At 46.5% G+C, this 27,962-nt stretch overlaps 1 protein-coding gene across 1 annotated transcript; it reads left to right on the plus strand.

Moving 5' to 3' along the window:
• Window positions 1-19: 19 nt before the first annotated feature.
• Window positions 20-27,956, plus strand: TBC1D20 (TBC1 domain family member 20). Its single transcript, XM_023220364.2, has 8 exons — window positions 20-104; window positions 15,248-15,433; window positions 18,192-18,272; window positions 20,982-21,168; window positions 21,337-21,438; window positions 22,939-23,080; window positions 24,025-24,212; window positions 24,474-27,956. Exons 1-8 carry the CDS (start codon window positions 35-37, stop codon window positions 24,727-24,729), a joined length of 1,212 nt encoding a protein of 403 aa, XP_023076132.1. The 5' UTR covers window positions 20-34; the 3' UTR covers window positions 24,730-27,956.
• The last annotated feature ends 6 nt before the right edge of the window (window positions 27,957-27,962 follow it).

The following is a 27,962-nucleotide window of genomic DNA, read 5'->3' on the forward strand; positions in this document are numbered from 1 at the left end:
CCGGGGCTCGGGTGGGGGCCCGGGCCCCCGGGGCATGGCCCTCCGGAGTGCGCAGGGCGACGGTCCCAACTCCAGCCACTGGGACGGCGGCGCGGAAAAGGCAGGTACGGAAGCCGACCAGGGCGCCGGGAGCGGCCTGCGAGGGCGGCCCAGGGGGCAGTGGCAGCTGGTGGCGAGGCGGTGCCGGAGGGGCGCGGGCTGGCGACCCGGGGCTGCGGCGGGGTTCCGGGCGGCGGGAGAGGAAGAGACGGAGGGCCTGGGGCACGTCTGATGGGGAGAGGGCCTGGAACTGGGGGGCTCGGGCGGGTGCCGAGCTGACCCGAGGGAGCCTGGCGGCAGAGTAGCGTCCCCAGGCAGAAGAGCGGGCGGGAGCTCCCCGCCCCGGCTTTCTTCCGTCTGGAGAGGACCGGGACTCCCCGAGCGCGGGCAGGCCCACCCTGTCCCAGGCTGCCGCCACGTCCGCAGACTCACTGAGCCGCCTCCCCGAGGGAAATCAGCTCTCCCGAACTTCATTCACTGTCGCCGGCTTGATTGACGCGCTGTCCGCGTACCGCCGATTTAATTACCATACAATTCTCCCTTTAAGGTGCACATTTCAGTGATTCTTAGCACATTCACAAAGTTGTGCAGCTATCGCCACTGTCTGATTCCGCAATGAAACCCTTATCCATTAGCAGGCACTCCCCATTCCCCAGTATTCACGAAGCCTGGCAACCAGGAATCGACTTTCTGTCTGTCTTCTGCCACCTATTTTAATGTTGTTTAGTTGTGTAAAAGCGACCTGGCGCTACGGCTCGCGCCTGTAATCCCAGCGCTTTGGGAGGCCGTGGTTGGAGGATCGATTGAGGCCAGGATTTCGAGGTCAGGCTGGGAAACATAGCGAGGCCTCATCTCTACAAAAGTTTTTTTTAAAAAGCTGGATGTGGAGGCTCGAGCCTGTGATCCCAACGACTCAGGAGGCTGAGGCGGGAGGATCGCTTGAACCCAGGACTTGGAGGCTACTCTATGATTGCGCCACTGCACTCCAGCCTGGGTGACAGATGGAGACCCTATCTCAATAATGAGTAAATTATTGTATACAAAGCGATTCTATTTTTATACTCTTTTAGTTTGGACCATTTCTGTGAACTCATGTTTTTGTTGCACATTATGTTCTCAAATGTTTTTCATTCAATAAATACATGACAGTTAAAATTATGAATGTACACCGTGAACCAAGTTAAATAATCTTTTTTCCTTGAGGAAGACTAAGGTGACTTTCCCCATTTCCAGTCCTCTGATGGATGGCACCCATAACAGAGCCAAACACGTTATTCAACCCACGTATTTTGAGGAAGCTGCTGGTATTCATATTTTATTTTATATTTTATTTGGGCTCATTTTCTGTTTTTTCCCTTTTTCTCATGTTCTGATACTGAATGGAAGTGGAGCTCTGAACCCTTTGGCACCGTAACCCTTTCATTACTGGTGTTTGTGTGATGTCTGTCCTCATGGCATAATAGTCAATGCCCTAGGCAACATGGGTCTTGTGACCTGTTGGCAGTGCAGCTGTGTGTCTGTTGCAAGACTTTACCGCCTCTAGTTTCCTTGATTTTGCTTCTCTGGATGAATGGGACAAATTTTAAAATGAGGTTTTTTGGTTTTGTTACTGTTTTGTTTTTTAATCATATCAGAGTATTGTTGGCAAAGTTCCTAATGCTATCTGTCTTTTGTAGCATTTATGATCAGATTGGTTTACTCACTAGACTTTTTTTCCATTATAGGGGTGAAACATTCTTAAGTCTTTATAACCTGCTTTATGTTCCAGGTAGTTAACAGAATCTTTGCTAATTTGGATACTGTTTTGTAGAAACTACTAGTTAAGACCTCCAAAAACAGAGGCTACTTTGTTTTATTTTGTGTTGAATAGGACTCTTAACCAGACTGAAATAAGGTTTTCCTCTCCTGCTGTGGTCTTCTGGTACAGACATGGAGTTAAAGCATTTTTTTTTTTTTTTTTTTTTTTTTGAGAGATGGGATCTTGCTCTGTCACCTGGGCTGGAGTGCAGTGTCACAGTCAAAGCTCACCGTCACCTCCCAACTCGTGGACTTAAGTGATCCTCCCACCTCAGCCTCCTGAGTAGCTGGGACTACAGTCGTAAATTTTTAAGTTAATTTCCAATGTCAATGTCAGGAGTTGTGGGTGGGTGTAGGGGGATGTCTCCCTCCCTCCCTCCACACAATACGTCCCCAACCCTCCGTTGTTTTAAGACTAGCATTGCTTAATGTGAACTTGACTTCAGTTTAAAGACTGTAAAGCTTTTATGATAATGCAAGCTTAAACCAAATAATCAGTATGGAATTTTGTACTCTCACACGAGATTCCATTATATAAATTAGTTGATCCAAGTTAATATTTGTTTTGGTGATATGAAAAAATACATGAAAAAACTTTTAGAGGAGGCATGGATAGTGGTCATCTTTAGTTGTTATTTAGTGCTCTAATCCAGGTGACTTTGGACATGCCTATTACTCTGAGGAGGCAGAAATCTTTACCTGGATTCTGTAGCCAGAGTTGGGAGAAATTTAAGACAGTAGTGAGTTGTGTCATCTTTATCTGAACCATTAAGAACAACAATTCAGGCTGGGCACGGTGGCTCACGCCTGTAATCCCAGCACTTTGGGAGGCGGAGGCGGGCAGATCACGAGGTCAGGAGATCGAGACCATCCTCCTGGCTAACACGGTGAAACCCTGTCTCTACTAAAAATACAAGAAATTAGCCGGTGTGGTGGTGCGCGCCTGTAGTCCCAGCTACTCCGGGGCTGAGGCAGGAGAAGGGCGTGAGCCCAGGAGACGGAGCTTGCAGTGAGCCGAGATCGCGCCACTGCACTCCAGCCTGGGCGGCAAAGCGAGACTCCCTCTCAAAAAAAAGAACAACAGTTCAGTTGAAGTGTCCCATTGTTAAGATTAGCATTTTAGGGAGTTGAGTCTCATCTCCCTCCCTGACTACAAGACCCTGTTGCAGTTGTTTCTATACCTGTTGCTGTGGTACCCCTCAAATGAAGGCTGCTTTGCACTCTTTATAAATAAATAAATAAAAATAAGCATTCTAATGAAGAGTAGGCCAAAGTCATACCTATCTTCCTCTGTCGAATGAATTACTTTTCAGGCATCAGGGATTTATTTATAGCAGTCTTATATTTTGCAGCCAGCTATAGGACAGTCATTTCGTTCTGTCATGGTTATGATAGCCAAGACCTCTACTATAAAGGAATTTGGAAGGTTTCGGCTTTGGAGTAATAGTGCAGTCTCTTGTAAATGGGGCAATAGAGAAATTGGAGAAGACAGGATTGAGGGAGATTAGAATGGCATACATTCTACCTCTAGATGAAATGTGGGCTTTTATTCCAAGCCAGATATGGCATTCTCAAGTCCAGAAATGTGTGTCCTGATCTAAATCTATAAAGTTTATCTTGAAATACAATACATAATAGGCATTTATTTTAATCTTTTCCTGAACATGCCAAGAATAGCTCTATGGTGTTTCTCTTTCGGAAATAAACAGGATGTCTGTGAATTTGTTTTTCGGTGGAGATGCTGCTAACCTCCCTCCCTGTGTCATCTAGCAGGTGATCTCACTCTGTAATTCATACATCTTTTGCTCACTTGAGTTTTCTGTTTCCTCTTGCCTTTTTATGTCACAATGAAAATCTATACATTTAGTTGGAATAAAGTATTTGTCAGAGTGGCACACGTGGGAGTGCTTTCTCCATCGACCACTGACATTTAATCACTAGGGTGTGGGGTTGAGGAAGGTAGTGTTGGGGCCTGAAAAAAACAGCAGTCGAAATCCACACTGGGGCAGCATCCTACTCTGGGAAACACCAGTAGTTTTAGAAATAGGCCAAAGAGTCTGCAGATCTGTTTAGAGAGTTCTGCAGTGAGCATCATCTTAACAGTATGGGAAAAATAATGTCATTTACTGCAAGCCAGTTTTTTCCAGAGGAACAATAAACTAAATCACTTATTATATTCTGCATGTATTTGTTGCGTTCCCACAGAGTGCCAAAAATTTTGAAATAGTAAATTTTGAAATGCAGTATTAAAAATAGAATTGGAGGCCAGGTACGGTGGCTCAACGCCTGTAATCCCAGCACTTTGGGAGAGGGAGGTGGGTGGATCACTAGAATCCAGGAGTTCAAGATCAGCCTGGGCAACATTTTTTTTCTCTACCAAAAAAAAAAAAAAATACACACACACACAAAGTTGCTGGGCCAGATGGAGCCCGTCTGTGGTCCCAGCTACCTGGGAGGCTGAGGCAGGAGGATCACTTGAGCCCAGGAGGTCAAGGCTGCAGTGAGCCACGATCATGCCACTGTACTCCAGCCTGGGTGACAGAGTAAGACCCTGCCTCAAAAAAAAAAAAAAAAAAAAAAAAATTGGAACAGAATCTTAAGAGAAATGAGTTATGGGAGGTAGGATTTGAGGATTTGAGTTCAGAGTTAAGTGACATTCTGGCAAATGGTTTGTCAAAACCTCATGGAAATTCAGTTGACTGCATAGTGTTTTTCCCCCCAAGATACAAGATTTCCTTTCCCCCAGATTGCCGAATAACATTTAGAAAGAGAGGTGAGGTGGATGTATGTCTAAACAAACTGAAGAAAAATTATCATACTCTTAGCAAATAGGTTAACAAGATTTCTGAATGTCAGCTTCCCTCAAGCAGTATTCAGTATTGCCGCTCAAGTGCTGTCAATTTGTGATGTGTGGAAAGTGCAGGGATACTCCCAAGTTAAAAAAAATTAAATATGTTAGATTTTTTTCTCTTTGTTGGAAATGAAATTCTTCTCAGGTTTTGCCTCCACCAATGTTATATAAAAAGTCTTCTCTGTTTCCTGCATGTTTTTGACCCCTCTTGAAAGCACATAGCCTGGTCTTCCAAAGGATGGCCCTCAGGCCCAAAGTAAAATCCCTCCCTCTGTTCCTCCTGAGTGCAGGATAAACCCAGACTCCTTTGTGGAATGAATCCAGCCCGGCCTCTTTTACTGTGGTGCTACCTGCTTCTGTTCTCTCCCTTTACCTGGCACTTCAGCGTCGTAGAACTCTTTGTTTCCTGGACGTGGTGTTTCTTTCATGTGACAAGGTCTTTGCATATAACTCTTTTCTTCTGCCTGGAGTACTTTTCCCTTAACACACTCTTCCCTTTGGCAAAATTTTCTTTAAGAAGGTACCAGAGCCCAGTGTGGTGGCTCACATCTGTAATCCTAGCACTTTGGGAGGTTGAGGCAGGAGGATTTCTTGAGCCCAGGAGTTCAAGATCAGTGAGACCCCACCTCTGTAAAAAAAATTTTTTAATTAGGCATGGTGGCACAGAAGTCTGAGGTGGGAGGATCGCTCGAGCCCTAGAGGTTGAGGCTGCAATGAGCTGTGATTGTGCCACTGTACTCCAGCCAGGGCAACAGAGTAAGACCCTGTCTAAATAAATAAATAAAAATTAAAAAGAAGGGCCAGATGCGGTGGCTCACACCTGTAATCCTAACACTTTGGGAGGTTGAGGTGGGTGGATTACCTGAGGTTGGGAGTTTGAGACCAACCTGACCAACATGGAGAAACCCCATCTCTACCAAAAATACAAAATTAGCCAGGCGTGGTGGCACACGCCTGTAATCCCAGCTACTCGGGAGACTGAGGCAGGAGAATTGCTTGAACCTGGGATGCGGAGGTTGCAGTGAGCCAAGATCGCGCCACTGCACTCCAGTCTGGGCAACAAGAGTGAAACTCCATCTCAAAAAAAAGAAAAAAAATTGGAAGAAGGATCCAGAATATGTTCTTGGTTAAGCCTTTCCTGACTGCTTTAGAAGTAGTCATTCTTGGCTGGGCACGGTAGCTCACTCCTGTAATCCCAGCACTTTGGGAGGCCGAGGCAGGCGGATCCCCTGAGGTCAGGATTTCAAGACCAGCCTGACCAACATGACAAAACCCCGTCTCTACTAAAAGTACAAAAAATTAGCCAGGCATAGTGGTGAATGCCTGTAATCCCAGCTACTCTGGAGGCCGAGGCAGAAAAATTGCTCGGACCCGGGAGGCGGAGGTTGCGGTGAACCGAGATCGTGCCACTGCACTCCAGCCTGGGCAACAAGAGTGTAACTCCATCTCAAAAAAAAAACAGAGAAATAGTCATTCTTTCCTCTGGATTTTCATAATCCCTCACATTCTATTATATATAATAATTGTTTGTGTCCCTGCTGTGAGCCCTTCAAGGGCTGGGAGGGAGTAATTCATCTTTTTTATACCCAGTACAGTGCTTAGTGCAAGTAGACACTCATTAAGTGACAGACTGAAGAATGACTGGACAAATGGGCAGGCAGATGAATGGGTGGAAGGACACACCTGAGTCAAGAGCTTGACACATCTCATGAACAACTGACTAGGTGCTATGCTGACAGAAGAAACTGGAGATTTTTGTTTGTTTGTTTTTGAGACAGAGCCTTACTCCGTCACCCAGGCTGGAGTGCAGTGGCACAATCATGCCTCGCTACAACCCGCCTCTGCCTCCTAAGCAGATGGAATTACAGGTGCACGCTGTCACACCCAGCTATTTTTTGTAGAGAAGGTTTTGCCATGTTGCACAGGCTGGTTGCTCTCCAAATACTGGGGTCAAGCAATCCGCCCACCTTGGCTTCCTAAAGTGCTGGGATTATAGGCATGAGCCTCGTCTCAACTAAAAACCATGCCGGCAGTGCTTTTTATTTTATTTTATTTTATTTTTATTTCTATTTTATTTATTTATTTTTTTGAGACAGAGTTTTGCTCTTGTTGCCGAGGCTGGAGTGCAATGGCACGATCTCAGCTCATTGTAACCTCCACCTCCTGGGTTCAAGCGATTCTCCTGCCTCAGCCTCCCAAGTAACTGGGATTACAGGCACCTGCCACTACACCTGGCTAATTTTGTATTTTTAGTAGAGACGGGATTTTGCCATGTTGATCAGGCTGGTCTTGGAACACCTGACCTTAGGTGATCCGCCTGCCTCAACCTCCCAAAGTGCTAGGATTACAGGCATGAGCCACCAGCCTATTTTATTTTATCTTTTATTTATTTATTTTATGAGACAGAGTCTCAGTCTGTTGCCCAGTCTGGAGTACAGTGGCGCGATCTCGGCACACTGTAACCTCTGCCTCCCGGATTCAAGCGATTCTCCTGCTTTAGTCTCCTGAGTAGCTGGGACTACAAGCGTGCACCACCACACTTGGCTCATTTTTATATTTTTAGTAGAGACAGAGTTTCAACATGTTGGTCAGGCTGATCTCGATCTCCAGACCTCAGGTAATCTGCCCGCCTCGGCCTCCCAAAGTGCTGGGATTACAGGTGTGCCCAGAAGGGGTTTTATTTTTAATGATTTCTAGGTAGGGTAACCATTTAATTTGGCATCCAAACTGGGACCTATTTGAAAGTACAGGGAGCAAAAAGGGTTTGCTGTGAACAATTTGCCAGTACTCTAGGTATAAACCAGGAAGATCTCAGACAAACGAGAACAAATGGTCACCCGACTAGGTTACCAGGAAACAGCAGTGAAGCCAGGAGGGCAGGTTTACCGAGGTGAAAAGTCACTTGTATTATCTTTCTGTCTGCACCTCCAATTGCACATGACTCCAAACCAGTTAGTGGTTCTGTTTATGTGGTTTTTATGTTTCACGTCTCATAGGTAGCTCACCTGTGACTTACTAGTACCAACTTAATTTATGTTAATAATGGGCTGGATGTGATGGCTCATGCCTATAATCTCAGCACTTTGGGAGGCTGAGGCAGGCAGATCACTTGAGGTCAGGAGTTCAAGACCAGCCTGGCATGGTGAAACCCCATCTCTACTAAAACACAAAAAAATTAGCCAGGCGTGGTGGCAGCATGCGCCTACAATCCTGGCTACCTGGGAGGCTGAGGCCTGAGAATCATTTGAACCCGAGGACAGAGGTTCCAGTGAGCCAAGATTGCTCCACTGCACTCCAGCCTGGGATACAAAGCAAGACTCTGTTGCAAATAAATACATTAATTAAAATAAAATAATAATAATAATGTACAGCTTTGTCATGGAAACAGTTTGTAGACTGTAGTCTCAGACTAGAACATTGCTAGGGAAGCTGCTTAGTGTCCCTTCTAAAATCTAATGTACCTTCTGATGTTAGTCCTTTCCAAAATCTACCCTACCTTCTGGTGATATCTTCCACTTCACATGAACTCTGGTGCCTTGCGTCTAATATATACTACATAAATGTTTTTGTATTAGTCTATTTACTGTCAAATGGAAGGGCCGTATCTCCTGGCCATTCTTCTGTACCCTTCATCCCAGGCCCTGAATGTCCTTCCTTTCCTTTATGTGTATACACATTTAGTTTTATTGTAACAAGGCAACTTGTACTTTTGTTTTCCCCTTTTTTCTTATATAAGCAGGTGATCCATGTTCTTTTTGCCTTTTTTTTTTTTTTGAGACAGAGTTTTGCTCTTGTCACCCATGCTGGAGTACAGTGGCATGATCTCGGCTCACTGCATTCCCCACCTCCCAGGTTTAAGTGATTCTCCTGCCTCAGCCTCCTGAGTAGCTGAGATTACAGGTGACTGCCACCATGCCCAGCTAATTTTTTTTTTTTTTTTTTGAGATGGAGCCTCGCTCTGTGCCTCAGGCTGGAGTGCAGTGGTGCAATCTCGGCTCATTGCAAGCTCCGCCTCCTAGGTTCACTGTGTTCTCCTGCCCCAGCCTCCCGAATAGCTGAGACTACAGGCGCCCACCACCACACCTGGCTAATTTTTTTGTATTTTTCTAGTAAAGATGAGGTTTCACCGTGATAGCCAGGATGGTCTTGATCTCCTGACCTCATGATCTGCCCGCCTCGGCCTCCCAAAGTGCTGGGATTACAGGTGTGAGCCACCGCGCCTGGCCTAATTTTTGTATTTTTAATAGAGATGGTGTTTCACCATGTTGGCCAGGCTAGTCTCAAATCTCCTGACCTCAGTGATCCACCTGCCTTGGCCTCCTGAAGTGCTGGGATAGGCTGGGTGTGGTGGCTCACGCCTGTAATCCCAATACTTTGGGAGGCCGAGACTTACGAGTCACGAAGTCAGAAGTTCAAGACTAGCCTGACCAACATGGTGAAACCCTGTCTCTACTAAAAATGCAAAAAAGAAAAGAAAAAATTAGCCAGGCATGGTGGCGCACACCTGTAATCCCAGCTACTCAGGAGGCTGAGGCAGGAGAATCACTTGAACCTGGGAGGTGGAGGTTGCAGTAAGCCGAGATTGCGTCTCTGCACTCCAGCCCGGGTGACAGGGTGAGACTCTGTCTCAAAAAAAAAGGAGGGGGGTAGGATTAAAGGCATGAGCCACAGTCCCTGGCTGCTTTTGGTTTTTTGTTTGTTTGTTTGTTTGAGACAGAGTTTTGCTCTTGTTGCCTAGGCTAGAGTGCAGTGGCATATGGCATCATCTCGGCTCACTGCAACCTCTGCCTCCCAGGTTCAAGCAATTCTCCTGTCTCAGCCTCCCGAGTAGCTGGGATTACAGGCATGTGCCACCATGCCCAGATAATTTTTTGTACTTCTAGTAGAGATGGGGTTTCTCCGTGTTGGTCAGGCTGGCCTCGAACTGCCGACCTCAGGTGATCTGCCCACCTCGGCCTCCCACAGTGCTAGGATTACAGGCGTGAGCCACTGCGCCTGGCCTGTTGTTGTTGTTGTTTTGAAACAGAGTTTTGCTCTTGTTGCCCGGGCTGGAGTGCAATGGCACGATCTGCAATCTCAGCTCACCGCAACCTCTGTCCCCTGGGTTCAAGCAATTCTCCTACTTCAGCCTCCTGAGTAGCCGGGATTACCGGCCTGCACCACCACGCCCGGCTAATTTTGTATTTTTAGTAGGGACGGGGTCTCTCCGTGTTGGTCAGGCTGGTCTCGAACTCCTGATCTCAAGTGATCTGTCTGCCTCGGCCTCCCAAAGTGCTGGGATTACAGGCGTGAGCCACTGTGCCCGGCCTTGTTTTTGTTTTTGTTTTTGGAGACAGGTCACCAGGATACCTTCCTCCTTTTCCTGCCAAGCCCATTCTGCTGGAGTGGAAAAGTCCAGTGCCTTGATAATAGGGTCTTGCTCTGTCACCTAGGCTGAAGTGCAGCGGTGCTATCATAGCTCACTGCAGCCTTATGCTCCTGGGCTCAAGTGATCCTCTCGCCCCAGCCTCCTAAGTAGCTGGGACCACTATGCCTGGCTAACTTTTCGTACTTTTTGTAGAGACAGTGTCTCACTTTGTTGCCCAGGCTGTTCTCGATCTTGTGGGCTCCAGTGATTCTCACACTGAGGCCCTCCACAGCACTGGGATTACAGGTGTGAGCCATTGTACCTGGCTCCCTTAACTCATACCTTTTGTTTGTTTGTTTGTTTGTTTGTTTTTGAGATGGAGTCTCACTATGCTTCCCAGGCTGGAGTACAGTGGTGCGATCTTGGCTCACTCCAACCTCCGCCACCGGGGTTCAAGGAATTCTCCTGCCTCAGCCTCCTGAGTAGCTGGGATTACAGGCGTGCGCCACCAGGCCAGGCTAATTTTTGTATTTTTAGTAGAGACGGAGTTTTCACCATGTTGGTCAGGCTGGTCTTGAGCGCCTGATTTCGTGATCCACCTGCCTTGGCCTCCCAAAGTGCTGGGATTACAGGTGTGAGCCACTGCACCTGGCCTTTTGCTCCTACACTTTTAACATTTAAAACTGAGCATCATCATTTATTTTGAAACAAAAATAAAATTTAAAAATGAACAGGAACAAAATTACAATACAGAATTCAATTCCAAGTAAGATCCTACAGGTTATGCTGATTCTCCTAATCAAGTGGTGAGGCTCGAACCATCATTAAGAGAGAATTTATTGATTTACTGATTTATTTAAACTATATACATATGGTTGAGGCTGCAGTGAGCCATGATTGTGCCACTGCAGTCCATCTTGGGTGATTGAGAAAGATCCTGGTCTCAAGGCGTTGGACTTTTCCACTCCAGCAGAATAGGCTTTGCAGGAAAAGGAAGAAGGTGTCTGGAAGCAATGGGAGACAGAAGTGAAGAAAAGGCAGATGTGATGGGTGCTGCTTTGGATTTAACTTAAGAGACCAAAGATAGGTGGGTCTGAAGCTGAGAGAATGTATTGATTGATTGATTGATTGATTGAGACAGAGTCTTGCTCTGACGCTCAGGCTGGAGTGCAGTGACGCTATCTCAGCTTACTATAACCTCCACCTTGCGGGTTCAAGCTATTCTCCTGCCTCAGCCTCCCAACTAGCTGGGACCACAGGCGCCCGCCACCATGCCGGGCTAGTTTTTTGTATTTTTAAAGTAGCGACGGGGTTTCACCATGTTGGCCAGGCTGGTCTCAAACTCTTGACCTCAGGTGATCTGCCTGCCTTGGCCCTGCAAAGTGCTGGGATTACAGACGTGAACCACCGTCCCCGGCCGAGAATTTATTTTAAAAAGGTCGTCTTGCACTGCAAGGGTGTCCGTTAAACATCACAATTAAGCATGTCAAGAGAGTTTTGCTCCCTTTCCTTTTTAAGGTACAGGTCTCAGGTTAGCTTGGCCCTGACCCACTGTAGTCTCTGAGCTCTTAGTCATTATTGTCTGCACGCGCCTTTTTTGACAATTATAGTCTACTGCCTTGTGACATTTGGTGTTGTCTTGTGTAATGTTTCTTGTGTTTTTGACATATTTTCTCAGTGGTACCGACAACCAGAAAGAACCGAAATACAGGCATCATCCATTTAAACTTCAGCAAGCCGTCCCTAAAAGCAGACATTATGTATGCAAACTCTCAGAGCCTTTTACTCCTTTATCCCCCCGATCTTAGCCAAAAGGACAAAAAGCAATACTCTGTTATTTCACATAGAAAAATGATATGATAACTACTAACCACAAATTCCCAACCAATTTCCTAAAAAAGTTATTTATTTATTTGTTTGTTTATTTATGTATTTATGTATTTATTTGAAGGCTAGTCAAGTAAAGCAGTGGGAGTGGAAAAGGAACAAAGAAATCTGATTGTGATGAATGAGTTGTAAACAGCACCACACGGGGGACCAGCCCTAAAAAGCAGTTTAAACATGGCAAAATGCCTACGAATAACAGACTATCGCATAAGGATGTAAGATGCTTAAAACATTACTTATTATGGTTTTTAAGAAACAGTGCCGGCCGGGCGCGGTGTCTCAAGCCTGTAATCCCAGCACTTTGGGAGGCCGAGACGGGCAGATCACGAGGTCAGGAGATCGAGACCATCCTGGCTAACACAGTGAAACCCCGTCTCTACTAAAAAATACAAAAAACTAGCCGGGCGACTGGCGGGCGCCTATAGTCCCAGCTGCTTGGGAGGCTGAGGCAGGAGAATGGCGTAAACCCAGGAGGCAGAGCTTGCAGTGAGCTGAGATCCGGCCACCGCACTCCAGCCTGGGCGACAGAGTGAGACTCTGTCTCAAAAAAAAAAAAAAAAAGAAAAAGAAACAGTGCCTTTGTATGCAGTGTCACAGCCTCTCACCCCACCAGCCACACTGGAAACCCAAGTACCCTTTGACACTCTGGTTTTGAAAACATCTCCGTGTTGGCCAGGCGTGGTGGCTCATGCCTGTAATCTCAGCACTTTGGGAGCCTGAGGCAGGTGGATCACTTGAGGTCAGGAGTTCGAGACCACCCTGGCCAACATGGTGAAACCCCGTCAAAAAAAAAAAAAAAAAAATTAGCCGGGCGTGGTGGTACATGCCTGTAATCCCAGCTACTCGGAGGCTGAGGCAGGAAAATCACTTGAACTGGGGACAGGGAGGTTGCAGTGAGCTGAGATTGCACCACTACACTCCAGCCTGGGCAACAGAGGAAGACTCCATCTCAAAAAAAAAAAATCTCTACATGATTCTAATGTTTTTACCAGTTGTAGTAACGTGTAACAGGAGACCTTTACATGTGGTTTTGTTTTCAATGTAGTACTGAGTTTTGGTGACATGCATTTTTCCTATCTAAACAACAGGAAAAAATTGTTACAGTAAGAGATGTATATGCTGTGTGAAGTTTGGGAATTAAGAATGAACAGACATTCTTTTATGAAAACATTGACACTAACTGCTAGAAATGCCTGAATTTACTGAGCATTTATTATAATTGTAATTCCTTGCTTATTACTTACACAGTATATCTCCTTAGTGCTTTGCATATTACGTACTAATTAAATATCTTAGGTTGATTTGTAAAATACGTGTTGTTTCAGAGTGAGAAGAGGAACTAAAATTTAGTAAGTGTCTACTGTGTACCATGGTAACTATCCTGACAAGAGGGTGTCAGTCCAGAGGCCCAGAGCAGGGAAGTCATCTGCCCAAGATTATGGATCAGATAAGTGGCAGACCCAGGATGTGAACCAAGATCTGTCTGATTTTTTTTTTTTTTGAGATGGAGTCTCGCTCTGTCGCCCAGGCTGGAGTGCAGTGGCCGGACCTCAGCTCACTGCAAGCTCCGCCTCCCAGGTTTACGCTATTCTCCTGCCTCAGCCTCCCGAGTAGCTGGGACTACAGGCGCCCGCCACGTCGCCCGGCTAGTTTTTTGTATTTTTTAGTAGAGACGGGGTTTCACTGTGTTAGCCAGGATGGTCTCGATCTCCTGACCTCGTGATCCGCCCGTCTCGACCTCCCAAAGTGCTGGGATTACAGGCTTGAGCCACCACGCCCGGCCAATCCGTCTGATTTTAACACGTCTCTTTTTTCACTTATCTTTTTTTTTTTTTTTTTTTGAGACAGAGTCTCACTCTGTCTCAGGCTGGAGTGGAGTGGTGCGATCTCAGTTCACTGCAACCTCCGCCTCCCGGGTTCAAGCAAGCGATTCTCCTGTCTCAGCCTTCCGAGTAGCTGGGATTACAGGTGTAGGCCACCATGCCCAGCTAATTTTTTTTGTATTTTTAGTAGAGACGAGGTTTCACCATGTTGGCCAGGCTGGTCTAAAACTCCTGACCTCAGGTGATCCACCCACCTCAGCCTCCCAAAGTGCTGGGATTACAGGCATGAGCCACCGCACCCAGCCTCGCTTACCTTTTTTTTTTTTTTAAATGTATCGGGTGGCTGAGGCAGGAGAATTACTTGAACCTGGGAGGCAGAGGTTGCAGTGAGCCGAGATTGTGCTGCTGCTCTCCAGCCTGGTGACAGACCAAGACTCCATCTCAAAAAAAAAAAAAAAAAAAAAATGTATGTATAGGCTGGGCACGGTGGCTCACACCTGTAATCCCAGCACTTTGGGAGACTGAGGCAGGAGGATCACAAGGTCAGGAGTTCAAGACCACCCTGGCCAACATGGTGAAAGCCCATCTCTACTAAAAATACAAAAATATTGCTGGGCATCGTGGTGTGTGCCTAAAATCCGAGCTACTTGGTAGGCTGAGGCAGGAGAATTGCTTGAACTGGGACCTGGGAGGCGGAGGTTGCAGTGAGCTGAGATTCCACCACTGTACTCTAGCCTGGGCTACAGACCGAGACTCCATCTCAAAAATAAAAATAATAAAAAAAAGTATAATTATTTCTGGGCCAGGCATGGTGGCATGCACCTGTAGTCCCAGCTCTTTGGGAGGCTGAGGTGGGAGGATCAGTGTTGCCTAGAAGTTTGAGCAACTTAAAGAGACACTGTCTCTTTATTTTTCTTCTTTTTTTTGTCATCCTGGCTGGAGTGCAGTGGCACGATTTCGGCTCACTGCAACCTCCAAGTGATTCTTCTGCCTTAGCCTTCTGAGTAGCTGGGACTACAGGTGAGCACCACCATGCCCAGCTAATTTTTGTATTTTTAGTAGAGATGGGGGTTCACCATATTGACCAGGCTGGTCTCAAACTCCTGACCTTGTGATCCGCCTGCCTCGGCCTCCCAAAGTTCTGGGATTACCAGCGTGAGCCACCACACCCAGCTGACACTGTCTCTTAGAAACAACAACTAATAATTATTTCCAGTCTGTGCCTATGATTTTTGGTTCAGACCTATAAAAAGAGACTCTCTTTTTAAAAATTGGCGATTTAAAATCTGTTTTATAATGGGCTCTCCAAGCCTCCCCCATGAGGCCCAGTAGACTGGGCCTGAAATGATAGTGCATGTGGCTATGAGACTTTATGCCAGCAGGCAGTCTTAGAGCTCCGAGGAGATACTACCTGCACCTCACATCAAAAAGGAGATTGAGTCCTAGGCAGAAAACATGCACGTGCTGAATGTACGCCTAATTTTTCCCTATCCTTATTTTCAGACTTTAACGCCAAAAGGAAAAAGAAAGTGGCAGAGATACACCAGGCTCTGAACAGTGATCCCACTGATGTGGCTGCCCTTAGACGCATGGCTATCAGTGAAGGAGGGCTCCTGACTGATGAGATCAGACGAAAAGTGTGGCCCAAGCTCCTCAATGTCAACGCCAATGACCCACCTCCTATATCAGGTAAGGGGAGTCGGGGAGGCTGTGAGGGGAGCGTATCTAGGAGACAGGGAGAAAAGAAGTCCAGGATCTTTAATTTTTATGGTCCTTTCAAACCAAGGGTATATGAATAAATCTAGAGTGTTTTGGGAAATGCTTGGGCCCAGTCTGAAAATAAGGCCAAACCAATAAGTAGAATTTAATTCAAAAGTGGGATGAGTTCTTTTTTTATTTGTTTTTATTTTACTTATTTATTTATTTTTAAGACGGAATCTTGCTCTGTTGCCCAGGCTGGAGTGCAATGGCACAATCTCAGCTCACTGCAACCTCTGCCCCCTGGGTTCAAGCAATTCTCCTGCCTCAGCCTTCCTAGTAGCTGGGATTACAGATGTGCGCTACCACCCCTGGCTAATTTTTGTATTTTTAGTAGAGACGGGGTTTTGCCATATTGATCAGGCTCGAATTCCTGACCTCAAGTGATTCGCCTGCCTCAGCCTCCCAAAGTGCAGGGATTACAGGAGTGAGCTACCACGCCCAGCCAAGTTCTTTTTTTATTAGGGATTAAAATATTGCCTAGGAAAGTGAGTTTATTAAAAATGCATATGCTTTGTTCTACATACTTGCTTGGCAAGTGTCTTTTAAAAATGCATATTTTGGGCTGGGCGCCATGGCTCACACCTGTAATCCCAGCACTTTGGGAGGCCGAGGTGGGTGGATCTTGAGGTCAGAAGTGCAAGACCAACCTGGTCAAGATGGTGAAACCCCGTCTCTACTAAAAATAAAAATAAAAAATAAAAAAATTAGCCAGGTATGGTGGTGGGTGCCTGTAATCCCAGCTACTCGGGAGGCTGAGGCAGAGAATTGCTTGAACCCAGGAGGTGGAGGTTGCAGGAAGCTAAGATTGCGCCACTGCCCTCCAGCCTGGGTGACAGAGCGAGACTCCGTCTCAAAAAAAAAAAAAAAGCGTATTTTGTGGCTGGGCAAGGTGGCTCACACCTGTAATTCCAGCACTGATGGAGACTGAGGCAGGAGGATCACTTGAGACTGGAAATTTGAAGCCAGCATGGGCAACATTGCAAAACCCTGTCTACAAAAAGTTAAAAGTTAGCCAGACATGGTGGTGCACTGCTGTAGTCTTAGTTGCTTGGGAGGCTGAGGCAGGATTATTTGAGCCCAGGAGTTTGAGGCCAGCCTGGGCAACACGGCAAGATCCCATCTCTAAAATTAAAGTAAAATTAAACACACACAAAAACACCCTCTTTTGTCCAGGCACAGTGGCTCACGCCTGTAATTATAGCATTTTGGGAGACTGAGGCAAGTGAATCACTTGAGGTTATGAGTTGGAGACCAGCCTGGCCGACATGGTGAAACCCCGTCTCTAGTAAAAATACAAAAATTAGCTGAGTGTATTGGCGCACACCCAGCTGCTAGGGAAGCTGAGGCAGGAGAATCGCTTGAACCTGGGAGGTGGAAGTTGCAATGAGCCGAGATTGTGCCAGTGTACTCCAGCCTGGGCGACAGAGTGAGACACTCTCAAAAAAAAGAAAACACCCTCTTTTTATTTGGAAATACTGAGATCCTTTGGAGTTGTAAAATCCTGTAATTCTATGAAAAGAGTTAGCTAATATGCAAGGCCTATGTAGTAAAAAGTTCCTTGGAATGCAGTTGAAAATAGTAAAGAAAAGACCTGCAGAACAGTGAATCCACCCTGCTGGCCATTCACTCAGTGAGCTCACCTTATAGCTTTCCTGTCGTCATGGCAAAATGCCAAGTGCTGAGGATTCTTTCATTCAGTTGGCAAATATTAGTTGTGCTATGATTGTGTGCCAGGTACTGGAGATGATTGAAACAGGACTTCTGCCACCAAAAAGTTCACAGTGTCATGATGTCACCCAGTAGGTGTCGAGTTGCCACTTGTTACTATCCTTGGAATTGGCTGCCTCAGAGCAGTCAGCTTTTTGTTGGAAGGCTAAGGCAGTGCCATATTCACACCCTGAATCCTGAGATGATGTTCTTCTACCAGGTTCCAAACTTCCCTCATCTTCTTATACTGTGAAGCCTGCATGTGAGGAAGTGTTGCCCAGCCTTACTAGCTTTTGATTTGGGTTGCGAGGGAAATGTACGCTTATTATACAGCACTTGGCTTGTTTGGGGAAAATGTACACTTGTTATATATATAATAGCTAGAGACTGCCTCCTTACTTTCACACTGTATTGGACTTAACAGCTGAACACAAGGACTGTCTCGTCTTCACAGCATCTTAGTTTTAGAATTGCTGGGTCAAGAGATGTTAGGTGGTTCTTTGTGTGAGTCTCAGTATACCTTTCTAAACAGCTTAGTGCTCCCACAACTTTATAGGTGTTAGGGTTTTTTTCAGTGGTATATTGTCCCCACATTCATGATTTTATTTGATCCTTGGAAGGGAATATCCTCATTTTGTAGCTGTGGACTTTGAAATTCAGAGCAGTTCCCAGTGATACACAGTGGCCTTCTGCACGAGGCGCCTGTTCTCCTTACATCTTTGTTCTCCTTCTCACCCCATTGTATTACCTCCTGGGAAGTCTGTGCTCCCTTCTCTTAGGGTCATTGTGACTTGCAGGAAACATAATGTTGGGAACTAAACTAGGGATTCCCTGCCAAATGTTGTATCTTGAGTCATATCCTACTCTTTGGGAGAAAGCTGACATGTGTCCTCTAGGCCTTTTGCGTCATCCTAGAATGTTTTGCTTCTGGTCTGGCCCCTCAGACATTCCTGCAGTAACGTTCCTTTTCCCTCAATAGGGAAGAACCTACGGCAGATGAGCAAGGACTACCAACAAGTGTTGCTGGACGTCCGGCGGTCATTGCGGCGGTTCCCTCCTGGTGAGAAGCTCTCGCAGTCCTGCCACATTTGGAAAGACTGTATCTGTCCCAGGTCATACCATGTGACCTAGTATGCTGGACCCTGCCCCCTCAGGGACCTTCAGAACTCTCCTTTTGCTGAGTCATCCTTTTGTTGCCTGGTCACTTTCAGACCCCCACTGTGAAAGCCTAAACCAAAAATAATTTCTCCAGGCCTAGAGGTGGTGAATGAGAGAAGAGGTTTTGTTTTTCCTTGAAGCCACAAAAAGGAGTTAGTAAGAATTGTTAGAGCCATCAGTCTCGTGTTTAAGAGCAGATTGGTGTGGAATTGGGCACCAACAAGAATGATTAATATCTTAATTAGGTTTAAAAATAATGATATCTTGTGCATACGTATGTAAGATTCCTTAGAGGGAAGAGAGGCCATTCCCTGTTTGTGTAAGAGTATATTCCTTAATTTGTTCAGCAGCGATAGATAAAAAATAAATACAAAGAAAACAAAAAAAAAAAGAATATATTCCTAAAATTACCTCTTCATTTCCGGAAGAAAGAAAAGAAGGACCGTTGTCTCAGTTTTCACAGTGAAGGGAACTGGGCAACAAACGTCACATGGATGACCTATTTTTCTTCCTCTGGCAACTCCACCTTTAGGTTGTGAAGAAAGAATTGCTAAAGGGAACAGAAGCCTCTGAGCTCACTGCCTCCCTCTTCTGGACTGTGCTCTGGCCTGGCTTTTGTTGTTGAAGGGGCTGCTTTCCTGCTGGCATTCCTGCTTCCTGGACAGACTTTTGCAATCCCCGGGTAGCAGTAGTCTGCCAGCGTGGTTTTGATAAAAGCACATGCCCACGGTCCATTCCCTTTTCCTAGCCTGCTGGTTTGGATGAGATCACAGGACAGATGCCTCCCTTTTTTTTTTTTTTTTTAATAAACAGAGTTTCACTCTTGTTGCCCTGGAGTGAAATGTGGCTGGAGTGCAATGGCACTGTCTCAGCTCACTATAACCTCCGCCTCCCGGGTTCAAGCAGTTCTCCTGCATCAGCCTCCCAAGTAGCTGGGATAACAGGTACCCACCACCACGCCCAGCTAATTTTGTGTATGTGTGTTCTTAATAGAGAGAGGGTTTCACCATGTTGGCCAGTCTGGTCTCGAACTCCTGACCTTAGGCGATCCATGTACCTCGGCCTCCCAAAGTGCTGGGATTACAGGCGAGAGCCACCGTGCCTGGCCCCCATTTTTTCCTAGGTAGCCTGTTTTCCCTCTGAACCCTTTATTCCTCTTTCATTGATGTAGTATCTGTGATATTCTTTCTGTAGGCTGAACTTACCATGTGGCTTCATATTCTTTTTCCATTCATGGTCTTTTGGGCTTGACTCACTGCTCTTCTACTGAAAATTCACACAGGGTTTAATTTTTACTCTCACTCCTTTCACTGCTTCACCTATCAGCAGCCCTGGGTTTGCTTCATTTCCTTATTTATCGTTTAGGGTATGCTTTCTGTTTGAGAAGGGGTGGGGTAAATATGGGCAAGAGGTGAGCTTTGCTCTTACCTGCAATCCTTTGTCCAGTTTAGTTTGGGCCCTTACATTAGCTGCTTTCTCTCTCTGAGTATGTGTTTGTAACTAAAAGCTAATGGTGTAGGGAAGCTGTGCATGTGCCGTTCTTCTAACGTGGCTCATGAGGCCAAGGCTTGGCATTTTTACTGCTGGCAGGACTAGCTCCGGACTCTGAAAGAACTCCCAAGACAGGCTTCGTGTTTCCAGCTATAATACATCTTTGGATCAAGAGGATTGGTTTTTCCCATAACGTTTGCTTTGGTTTAAAGGGGAACATGCAACTTCAACATTTTTTTATTTTTATATAATTTCATACTTACTGAAAAGTTGTAAAAATAGGACAAAGAATTCCCCAGATACCTTTTACCCAGATTTTCTTTTGTTTTCACATTTTACTACATTTGCTTTTTTAGCTGCTTTCTCTCTTTCCTTCACTTTACACATAGACATACACTTTTTCTCTGAACTATTTAAGTTGCAAACATGACACCTTTTTACCCCTAAATGTTTCAGGATATATTTCCTAAATATAAGGCTCTCACATAATCACAGTACACTGAGCAACATCAGTAACAACACTGAAAAATAGTTAACTAATCCACAGATTTTACTCACATTTCACCATTTCTTCGAGTCATGTGCTTCACTGGAAAAGGAAATACAGATTTATGCGTTTCTCATGCTGTCATCATATCTCTTTAGCCATTTTTAATCTGGAACAGTTCCTTTGTACTGTATGAGAGGCCAGTTATTTTTGTGAAATTTCTCTTACTTTGGGTGTATCGGATATTTCTTCATCATGAGACGTAGGTCTGTGCGCTGTTGATAGGAATCCTGCAGACGTGATGCTGAGCTCTGTCAGTGCATCACATTGGGAGGCAGAGGCTTCTGCGGCTCCCATAGTTGAAATACTGCAGTTAAATACTGTGTCCCAGCAGTATTAACTGCAGCGACTTGGTTAAGGTGGTGTCTGCAGCTTCCCCCACTGGAGAGCTAGCGGCTGCCTTTTCCTGTATGCCAGGTGGTATCAACAGTGGATCCTGATATGCGTTGCCAAATTATTTGTAATTCATTTTCCTTTTTTCTCTGAAAATTAATTGCTGGCGTTCTTCGACCTCCTTGTTAACTAGGCTGCTTGGTATGTTCAAAGGCATCTCCTCTCTGTTCCTGTCCCCAGGCATGCCAGAAGAACAGAGAGAAGGGCTCCAGGAAGAACTGATTGACATCATCCTCCTCATCTTGGAGCGCAACCCTCAGCTGCACTACTACCAGGGCTACCATGACATTGTGGTCACATTTCTGCTGGTGGTAGGCGAGAGGCTGGCAACATCCCTGGTAGAAAAATTATCTACCCACCACCTCAGGTACCAGTACAGAAGAACATGAGAGGACAGGCATCACTCCTCAGCCGTCCTGGGGATAACTCATTGGCCCATTTTCTGGTCAACTTTTTTTAGGAGTTTGAGCCCTTGCCACCCCTAGCCCTGATCTAAGTGTTTGGTGACCAGGCTTATTGAATTGTCTCCCTCCAGGGATTTTATGGATCCAACAATGGACAACACCAAGCATATATTAAACTATCTGATGCCCATCATTGACCAGGTGAATCCAGAGCTCCATGACTTCATGCAGAGGTACATGTGTGTCCGCATTTGTGTGTGCATGCATACACACACCCACACCCTTCCTCACAAGCTGAGCGCAGTCTCCTCATTGTCTTGGGGAGATTTATTAAGTTCTCCCAAGTTGTTCCAGTCACCAGCAATCTGGATAATTCTGTTCTTGGAGCATTTTTTGGGGACTGTGCTCTTTGGGGGACATATCCCATCCCTTGAGTTTACATTTAGTGGGGAGAGGTGGATAAGGTATGTATGCCAAGGTAGATGTTGAGATGATTGCCACAAGAGAAACACGAAGTCCTGTGGGATCCAGCGGTGAGAAGGAGAAGGCCGACAATGGGTTGTTTTATTTCCCAAGTACCAAAGAGAAGAACTATTTTTTTGCAAATCCCATGTGATGTTTTGTTTCTTCTCTGTTTAGTTGGAAATGTGTTCTTGGCCAATGCCTCTTTTTAAAAAAATTTTTAAAAGGTAATGGCTATGCCTTTTTTTCTTTGAGACGGAGTATTTGCTCGTTGCCCAGGCTGGAGTATGATGGCGTGATCTCAGTTCACCGCAACCTCTACCTTCCAGGTTCAAGCGATTCTCCTGCCCCAGTCTCCCAAGTAGCTGGGATTACAGGCATATGCCACCACACCAGGCTAATTTTGTTTTTTTAGTAGAGATGGGGTTTCTCCATGTTGGTCAGGCTGATCTCGAACTCCCAATCTCAGGTGATTTGCCCACTTCGGCCTCCCAAAATGCTGAGATTATAGGCATGAGTCACCGCGCCTGGCAGCTACATCTTAAGATATTTCAGGCCGGGCGCGGTGGCTCAAGCCTGTAATCCCAGCACTTTGGGAGGCCGAGACGGGTGGATCACGAGGTCAGGAGATCGAGACCATCCTGGCTAACACGGTGAAACCCTGTCTCTACTAAAAATATAAAAACTAGCCGGGTGAGGTGGCGGCGCCTGTAGTCCCAGCTACTCGGGAGGCTGAGGCAGGAGAATGGCGTAAACCCGGGAGGCGGAGCTTGCAGTGAGCTGAGATCTGGCCACTGCACTCCAGTCCGGGCGACAGAGCAAGACTCCACCTCAAAAAAAAAAAAAAAAAAAAAAAAGATATTTCATTTGTCTCATGTTAATTGAAAAATTAATGCGGTCATGTTTTCAGGCCTGGGAATATGTACCTGTGCCCCCCACAAGGGTAAGACTTACTCAGAAGGAGAATCATGGCGTAGTTCTCTGAAAACAATTCTTCTCGTTCCTGTAGTTGACATTTGTTGGCCATTAGGAGAGCACCCAGTGAGATAAAGCAGCCAGGACCCTGTTGTGGTGTTAGTGTCATGGTACACCTTAAAGACTTTGTATTAAGTATTTTCTGAGGAGAAGATGCTGAATTCCTTGGTAGCTGAATTTTCCAGAAATTCTATTCCTTAATGCTTCCTTCTCACCAGCACTGAGGACAAAGAGGGCCCAGAGAGAGGGAAGAGATGGCCCACAGGATCTGACACCTGGCTTTCCTTTGTTTTTAGTGCTGAGGTGGGGACCATCTTTGCCCTCAGCTGGCTCATCACCTGGTTTGGGCATGTCCTGTCTGACTTCAGGCACGTCGTGCGGTTATATGACTTCTTCCTGGCCTGCCACCCACTGATGCCCATTTACTTTGCAGCCGTGGTAGGTACAGGCCACGAGCCAGCAACTAGGTTCACCATCACCCATCCCACTGTGGTCATTTTCCCTGAAGGGAAACCTGGGGATTATGGAAAGATGCAAAAGACAGCACTTTTGAGGCTGGTGTGCCTGGACACCATTCTATGCAATATTAATGGGGGTGTCACAAAAAAAATAGTAAGTTGTGAAATGCTGGGTAAACAAAATCAGATTTTTTTGCTGCATGGCTCTTCTGAACCTTTAAAACGCTAATCTGCATTGTGAATTGTCAGGGTTCCTATTGACATTGCCCGGAACATATATTCAGCTGATGAACACAATTAGGGAAGTAGTAGTACAAGCTGCCAACTCCAGATTTAAGAAAAGAAGAGATCTGGTGCCATGATAGACAAGGAAGTGGCTTGTGGTGGAGGGTGGGGGCTCCAGTTAGTAGAAGGGCCTGAGGGATGGGGTGGAGATGGGAGTTCAGGGAAGTCTTTCAGTGGCCATTGGTCCCTTGAGCATCCGTGGGTTTGTGGACCAAAAGTCAGAAGGAAGGTGCTTAAAGGGAGCAAGACTGTTCTTTCTACTGTTTTGAACCATGTCTTCTATGCTGGAGCTCCAGGAATCTCCCAGTTATTCTTCTCCTTTCTTCTAAAAGAATCTCCTTCATTTCTTTCAAGACTTAAAGGGACACTTGAGCAGCCCAGTGTGCCTGAAGGATTTAGATTGTAGCTGGTCAGCCTTCATGTCACGTGGTGGGAGTTCGGAGGAAGGGCCAGACAGTAGGAGTAGCACTGAGAGTATATATGTTACTACTTCCTTGGTGGATACAAGAGTTTGCCGAACATTTGGGCTGAGTCCTGTCTGTACCCAGTTTAAATTCATCTCCAAGGATAATGGAATGCAGGCAGCCCAGGCCCCGTGTGTCTGGCCTCTGACCGCAAGGCTTTACTACCTCCCCGCAGATTGTGTTGTATCGCGAGCAGGAAGTCCTGGACTGTGACTGTGACATGGCCTCGGTCCACCACCTGTTGTCCCAGATCCCTCAGGACTTGCCCTATGAGACACTGATCAGCAGAGCAGGGGACCTTTTTGTTCAGTTTCCCCCATCTGAACTTGCCCGGGAGGCCGCCGCCCAACAGCAAGCCGAGAGGTGAGCAAGGCTGGGACACTGGTTGAGTGGGGGTGGCTGTAAATGAGCAGAAGTGAGGGATGGTTTGTGTCTGGTGGGACAGGATTGGGGCATGTTTCCAGAGATTGAGCTTAGACTAGTGGAATCCCCACTGTAGACGTATGGGTCTTTATCAAGAAGAGCTTTCCCAGCCATGAAAGGCTCTGCCCGCAGCCTATGTGGTGTGGTTTTTCTTTTCTCCTCTTCTTTCATACCACTTCCTTCTGCCTCTTTACCCTGCAGGACGGCAGCCTCTACCTTCAAAGACTTTGAGCTGGCATCAGCCCAGCAGAGGCCTGATATGGTGCTGCGGCAGCGGTTTCGGGGACTTCTGCGGCCTGAAGATCGAACAAAAGATGTCCTGACCAAACCAAGGACCAACCGCTTTGTGAAATTGGCAGTGATGGGGCTGACGGTGGCACTTGGAGCGGCCGCACTGGCTGTGGTGAAAAGTGCCCTGGAGTGGGCCCCTAAGTTTCAGCTGCAGCTGTTTCCCTGAAAGCCAGAGAAGACCTTCCTCTTACATCACATTAAGGTCTCACCCTTCCATGGAAGGATTGGGAGGGGTGGAATTTCCTTTATTAAAAGGGTTTCTGTCTAGAGTTTTCTATTCCTGCCACCCTGCCCTGCCTGTTCGTGTTTGCCTTTACTTCAGAGGCCAATAGGAGAGCCTACCTGACACAGAGGGCACTCGGGGGCCTGGCACAGAATCTTATGCCCCTCCCAGTGGGCCTTTGGATGGGCTCTCTGCCACCTCCCCTGGTGTTGGAGGAAGTGGGTTTCTGAAGCTTCCAGCTGCCTTTGCAACCTGCTGGGCCTGGGCTGCCCTAGTTACCGGGAACCTCCTAGTTACCCCGTAGAAAGTGAGCTGGAGCCTGGGATGCCCTCTTCACTGCTCCTGGTCTGCCCGCATCCGATGAACACAGGAGGAGGGGGCTGCTGCTGAAGGAGTCAGGCTTGGGATTGAGAACAAGAGGCCAAAGGACTCGTCTGGGAGCATGATTGGCCCATCTTACTAGCAGCTCCATCAGCTGGTCAGAAATCAGGGGCAGATGGGAACTAGATTACTCGTTAAATCCTACCTATTTTCTGCTTAGAGATTGCATGGGCATTTCCAGTCAAGTGGGAAGGAATGCTCATTTTTAGGGCCTAGACCTAGACTAGTTTTGCCTGCCTTTTTTTTTTCCTCCCTGTTTTCTTCTACAAGCCACAAAACATTGCTTATAAAAAGTACTTTTGTTACTATTTTTAGAATATATACACCCCATATGTAAATTACTCTCACTTTTAAAGTAATAATAGTTCCTTCACAGAAAAAAAAATAGTTCTCATCAGAAGGATGAGCTTCTAATTCTAAGATCCTGAATTTTACTTTCTACTTGATTGTTTAACATTTCACTTTAGACAGAGTTGCTGTTTGCAAACAGCTTTCCACTTCCAAAGTGCCACTTTCTGACCAGTTTTTCTTCCTGTTTTCCTCAAATCATCCTACTCCCACATAGGCGCCCATTCACTACCTTGGCGTCGTTTTTTGGGTCTGATTTGTCTCGTCAACTGGTCTCTCCCACCTGGTTGGAAATGTCATTGGAAACTTGCTGGCACCCAGAAAGGGACAAATGGAGCCTGAAGAGCTTGGCAGGAGCCTGGAACAGCCAACTTCCCTGCCCAAGCTTCTCCAAAGACTCTCCAGGCCGTAGGGAACAAGAGGCATCTCTCAGTCCTTCCGGGACAGCTTCCCTCTAAGCAAAGCCAGGTTTGTTTTAGATTAACTCTGGCCTGAAAAAAAAAAAAGTGCCTTTTGCTGCTTTAAAGAATTGGGGTATATGGTATGAAGCAGCCATGTACTTGTATTTTCCTGGTCTTTCCTGGGCACTGATCTCTCTTGGCAGGTGTTTTCTTAAAGTGAACACACCAGAAGCGCCCCACCCCGCCGTATCCAGACCTCCCTGTCCTCCTCGCATGCCTGTTGTGTGCAGGGTGGAGGGTGTCCCACATGCCAGGCCGCTGGTGAGCCAGAGCAGCTGGGAGCCCTGTCCACTGAGTTACACTAAGCACTTTATTTTTATTTATTTTATTATTATTTTCTTTTTTTCTGAGATGGAGTCTCTGTTGCCCAGGCTGTAGTGCAGTGGTGCAATCTCGGCTCACTGCACCTTCTGCCTCCCAGGTTCAAGCAGTTCTCCCTGCCTCAGCCTCCTGAGTAGCTGGGACTACAGGCACCTGCTACCACGCCTGGCTAACTTTTGTATTTTTAGTGGAGATGGGGGTTTCACCATATTGGCCAGACTGGTCTTGAACTCCTGACCTCAGGTGATATACCCGTCTCGTTCTCCCAAAGTGCTGGGATTACAGGCGTGAGCCACCACGCCCAGCCACTACGCACTTTAAAACCAAAAAAAGCTCAAAGTGATGGATCATTGTCCATGGCAGGAGCCCCACCTTGGGGTGAGCCTAATGTAGATGGATTAATTTAGAAAGTGGTGTATTCATCAGAGCAAAGGAAATTCTTCCAGAGGTGATGATGCGGCAGATATTCCCAGTGCTCTCCCACAGCAGGCTGGCCCTCTTGTCATCATTTCAGTGGGCGGCAGCAGATGCCCCTCCTTCCACAAGCACTCAAACCTGTTTGTAAATACTGAAGGAATTGATGGGGTTGAGGAAAAGAGGTTCATGTGACCAGGGTCCCAAGGCCACAGCTTTTCAGATCCTAGGAAGCAAGTGGCATTTGCTTGAGTTGTGGCCTCGGAAGGAGAATGTTTATCTGTTTCATAACTTTGCTGACACCAGGATTCTCCCTGTCATTGAGAAGAAAGCATTATCTAATTACCTTCAGGTGGTTTACTTATTCTGTAAAGAATATGTGTAAATATTTTGTACAGAGCCCTGTATCAAATAAACAGCCATATGTGGTTACTAATCACCTCTTCTGTCATTCTGTCCTTGCCCACCACTCAGTGGGAATGGTCTCTGATCTGGATGCTCCCCACCTTCCATGTCAGCCCAGAACTGTGCCGTGGCCTGTGGACTCATGGGAGGCTTTGACTGGCTAGGAGACCTTGGGCAATACCTACAGTCCTGCTGTTTCTATTTCATCTGCAAGAAGTATAACCCACACACTCCAGCTGCTGCCCAAGGCACCGTGATATTTTGTATGTGTGTGCGCGTAGATGTTTTTGTCCACAGTTCTGGGTCATCACTTCCATAGCCCTTTTTTGGGGCACTGCAGGCCTCAAAAATGGAATCTCTTGTCTGTGACCTTATGCCCTCATTTCACTTGCTCAATGCCAGACTCTAATCTGACTGTAGCTCATAAGACCCTCATTCCAGAGAGGGTCCTGCCCCATACCCGGGAAGGAGGAATGCTGCACAGAGAGATCAAGAGCATCTAGACAGACAGGACTTGCTGGGTTTAGACCTTATGCTTTTTGTCCAGTTTCATCTCAACATGGTTGCCATGCTTCAGCCATGCCTGTCCAACGATGTCTCCATAAAAGGCCCAGGAAGATAGGCTTTGGGGAGCTTCTGGAGAGCTGAACATGTGGAGGGAGGGAGGGGAAGGAGAATTTGTCCATGTGCCTAGAGGATGGCACACCCCCACTCCATGGGGACAGAAGCTCCAGCATTTGCCCAGGACCCTTCCAGACCTCACCCAGTGTGTATCTTCATCTGGCTGTTTACTTATGTGTGTCCTTTCTAATAGCATTTGTAATAAACTGGTAAACATAAGTTTCC

This window comes from Piliocolobus tephrosceles, chromosome 20, assembly GCF_002776525.5.
Source record: "Piliocolobus tephrosceles isolate RC106 chromosome 20, ASM277652v3, whole genome shotgun sequence".
Taxonomy (NCBI): Eukaryota; Metazoa; Chordata; class Mammalia; order Primates; family Cercopithecidae; genus Piliocolobus; species Piliocolobus tephrosceles.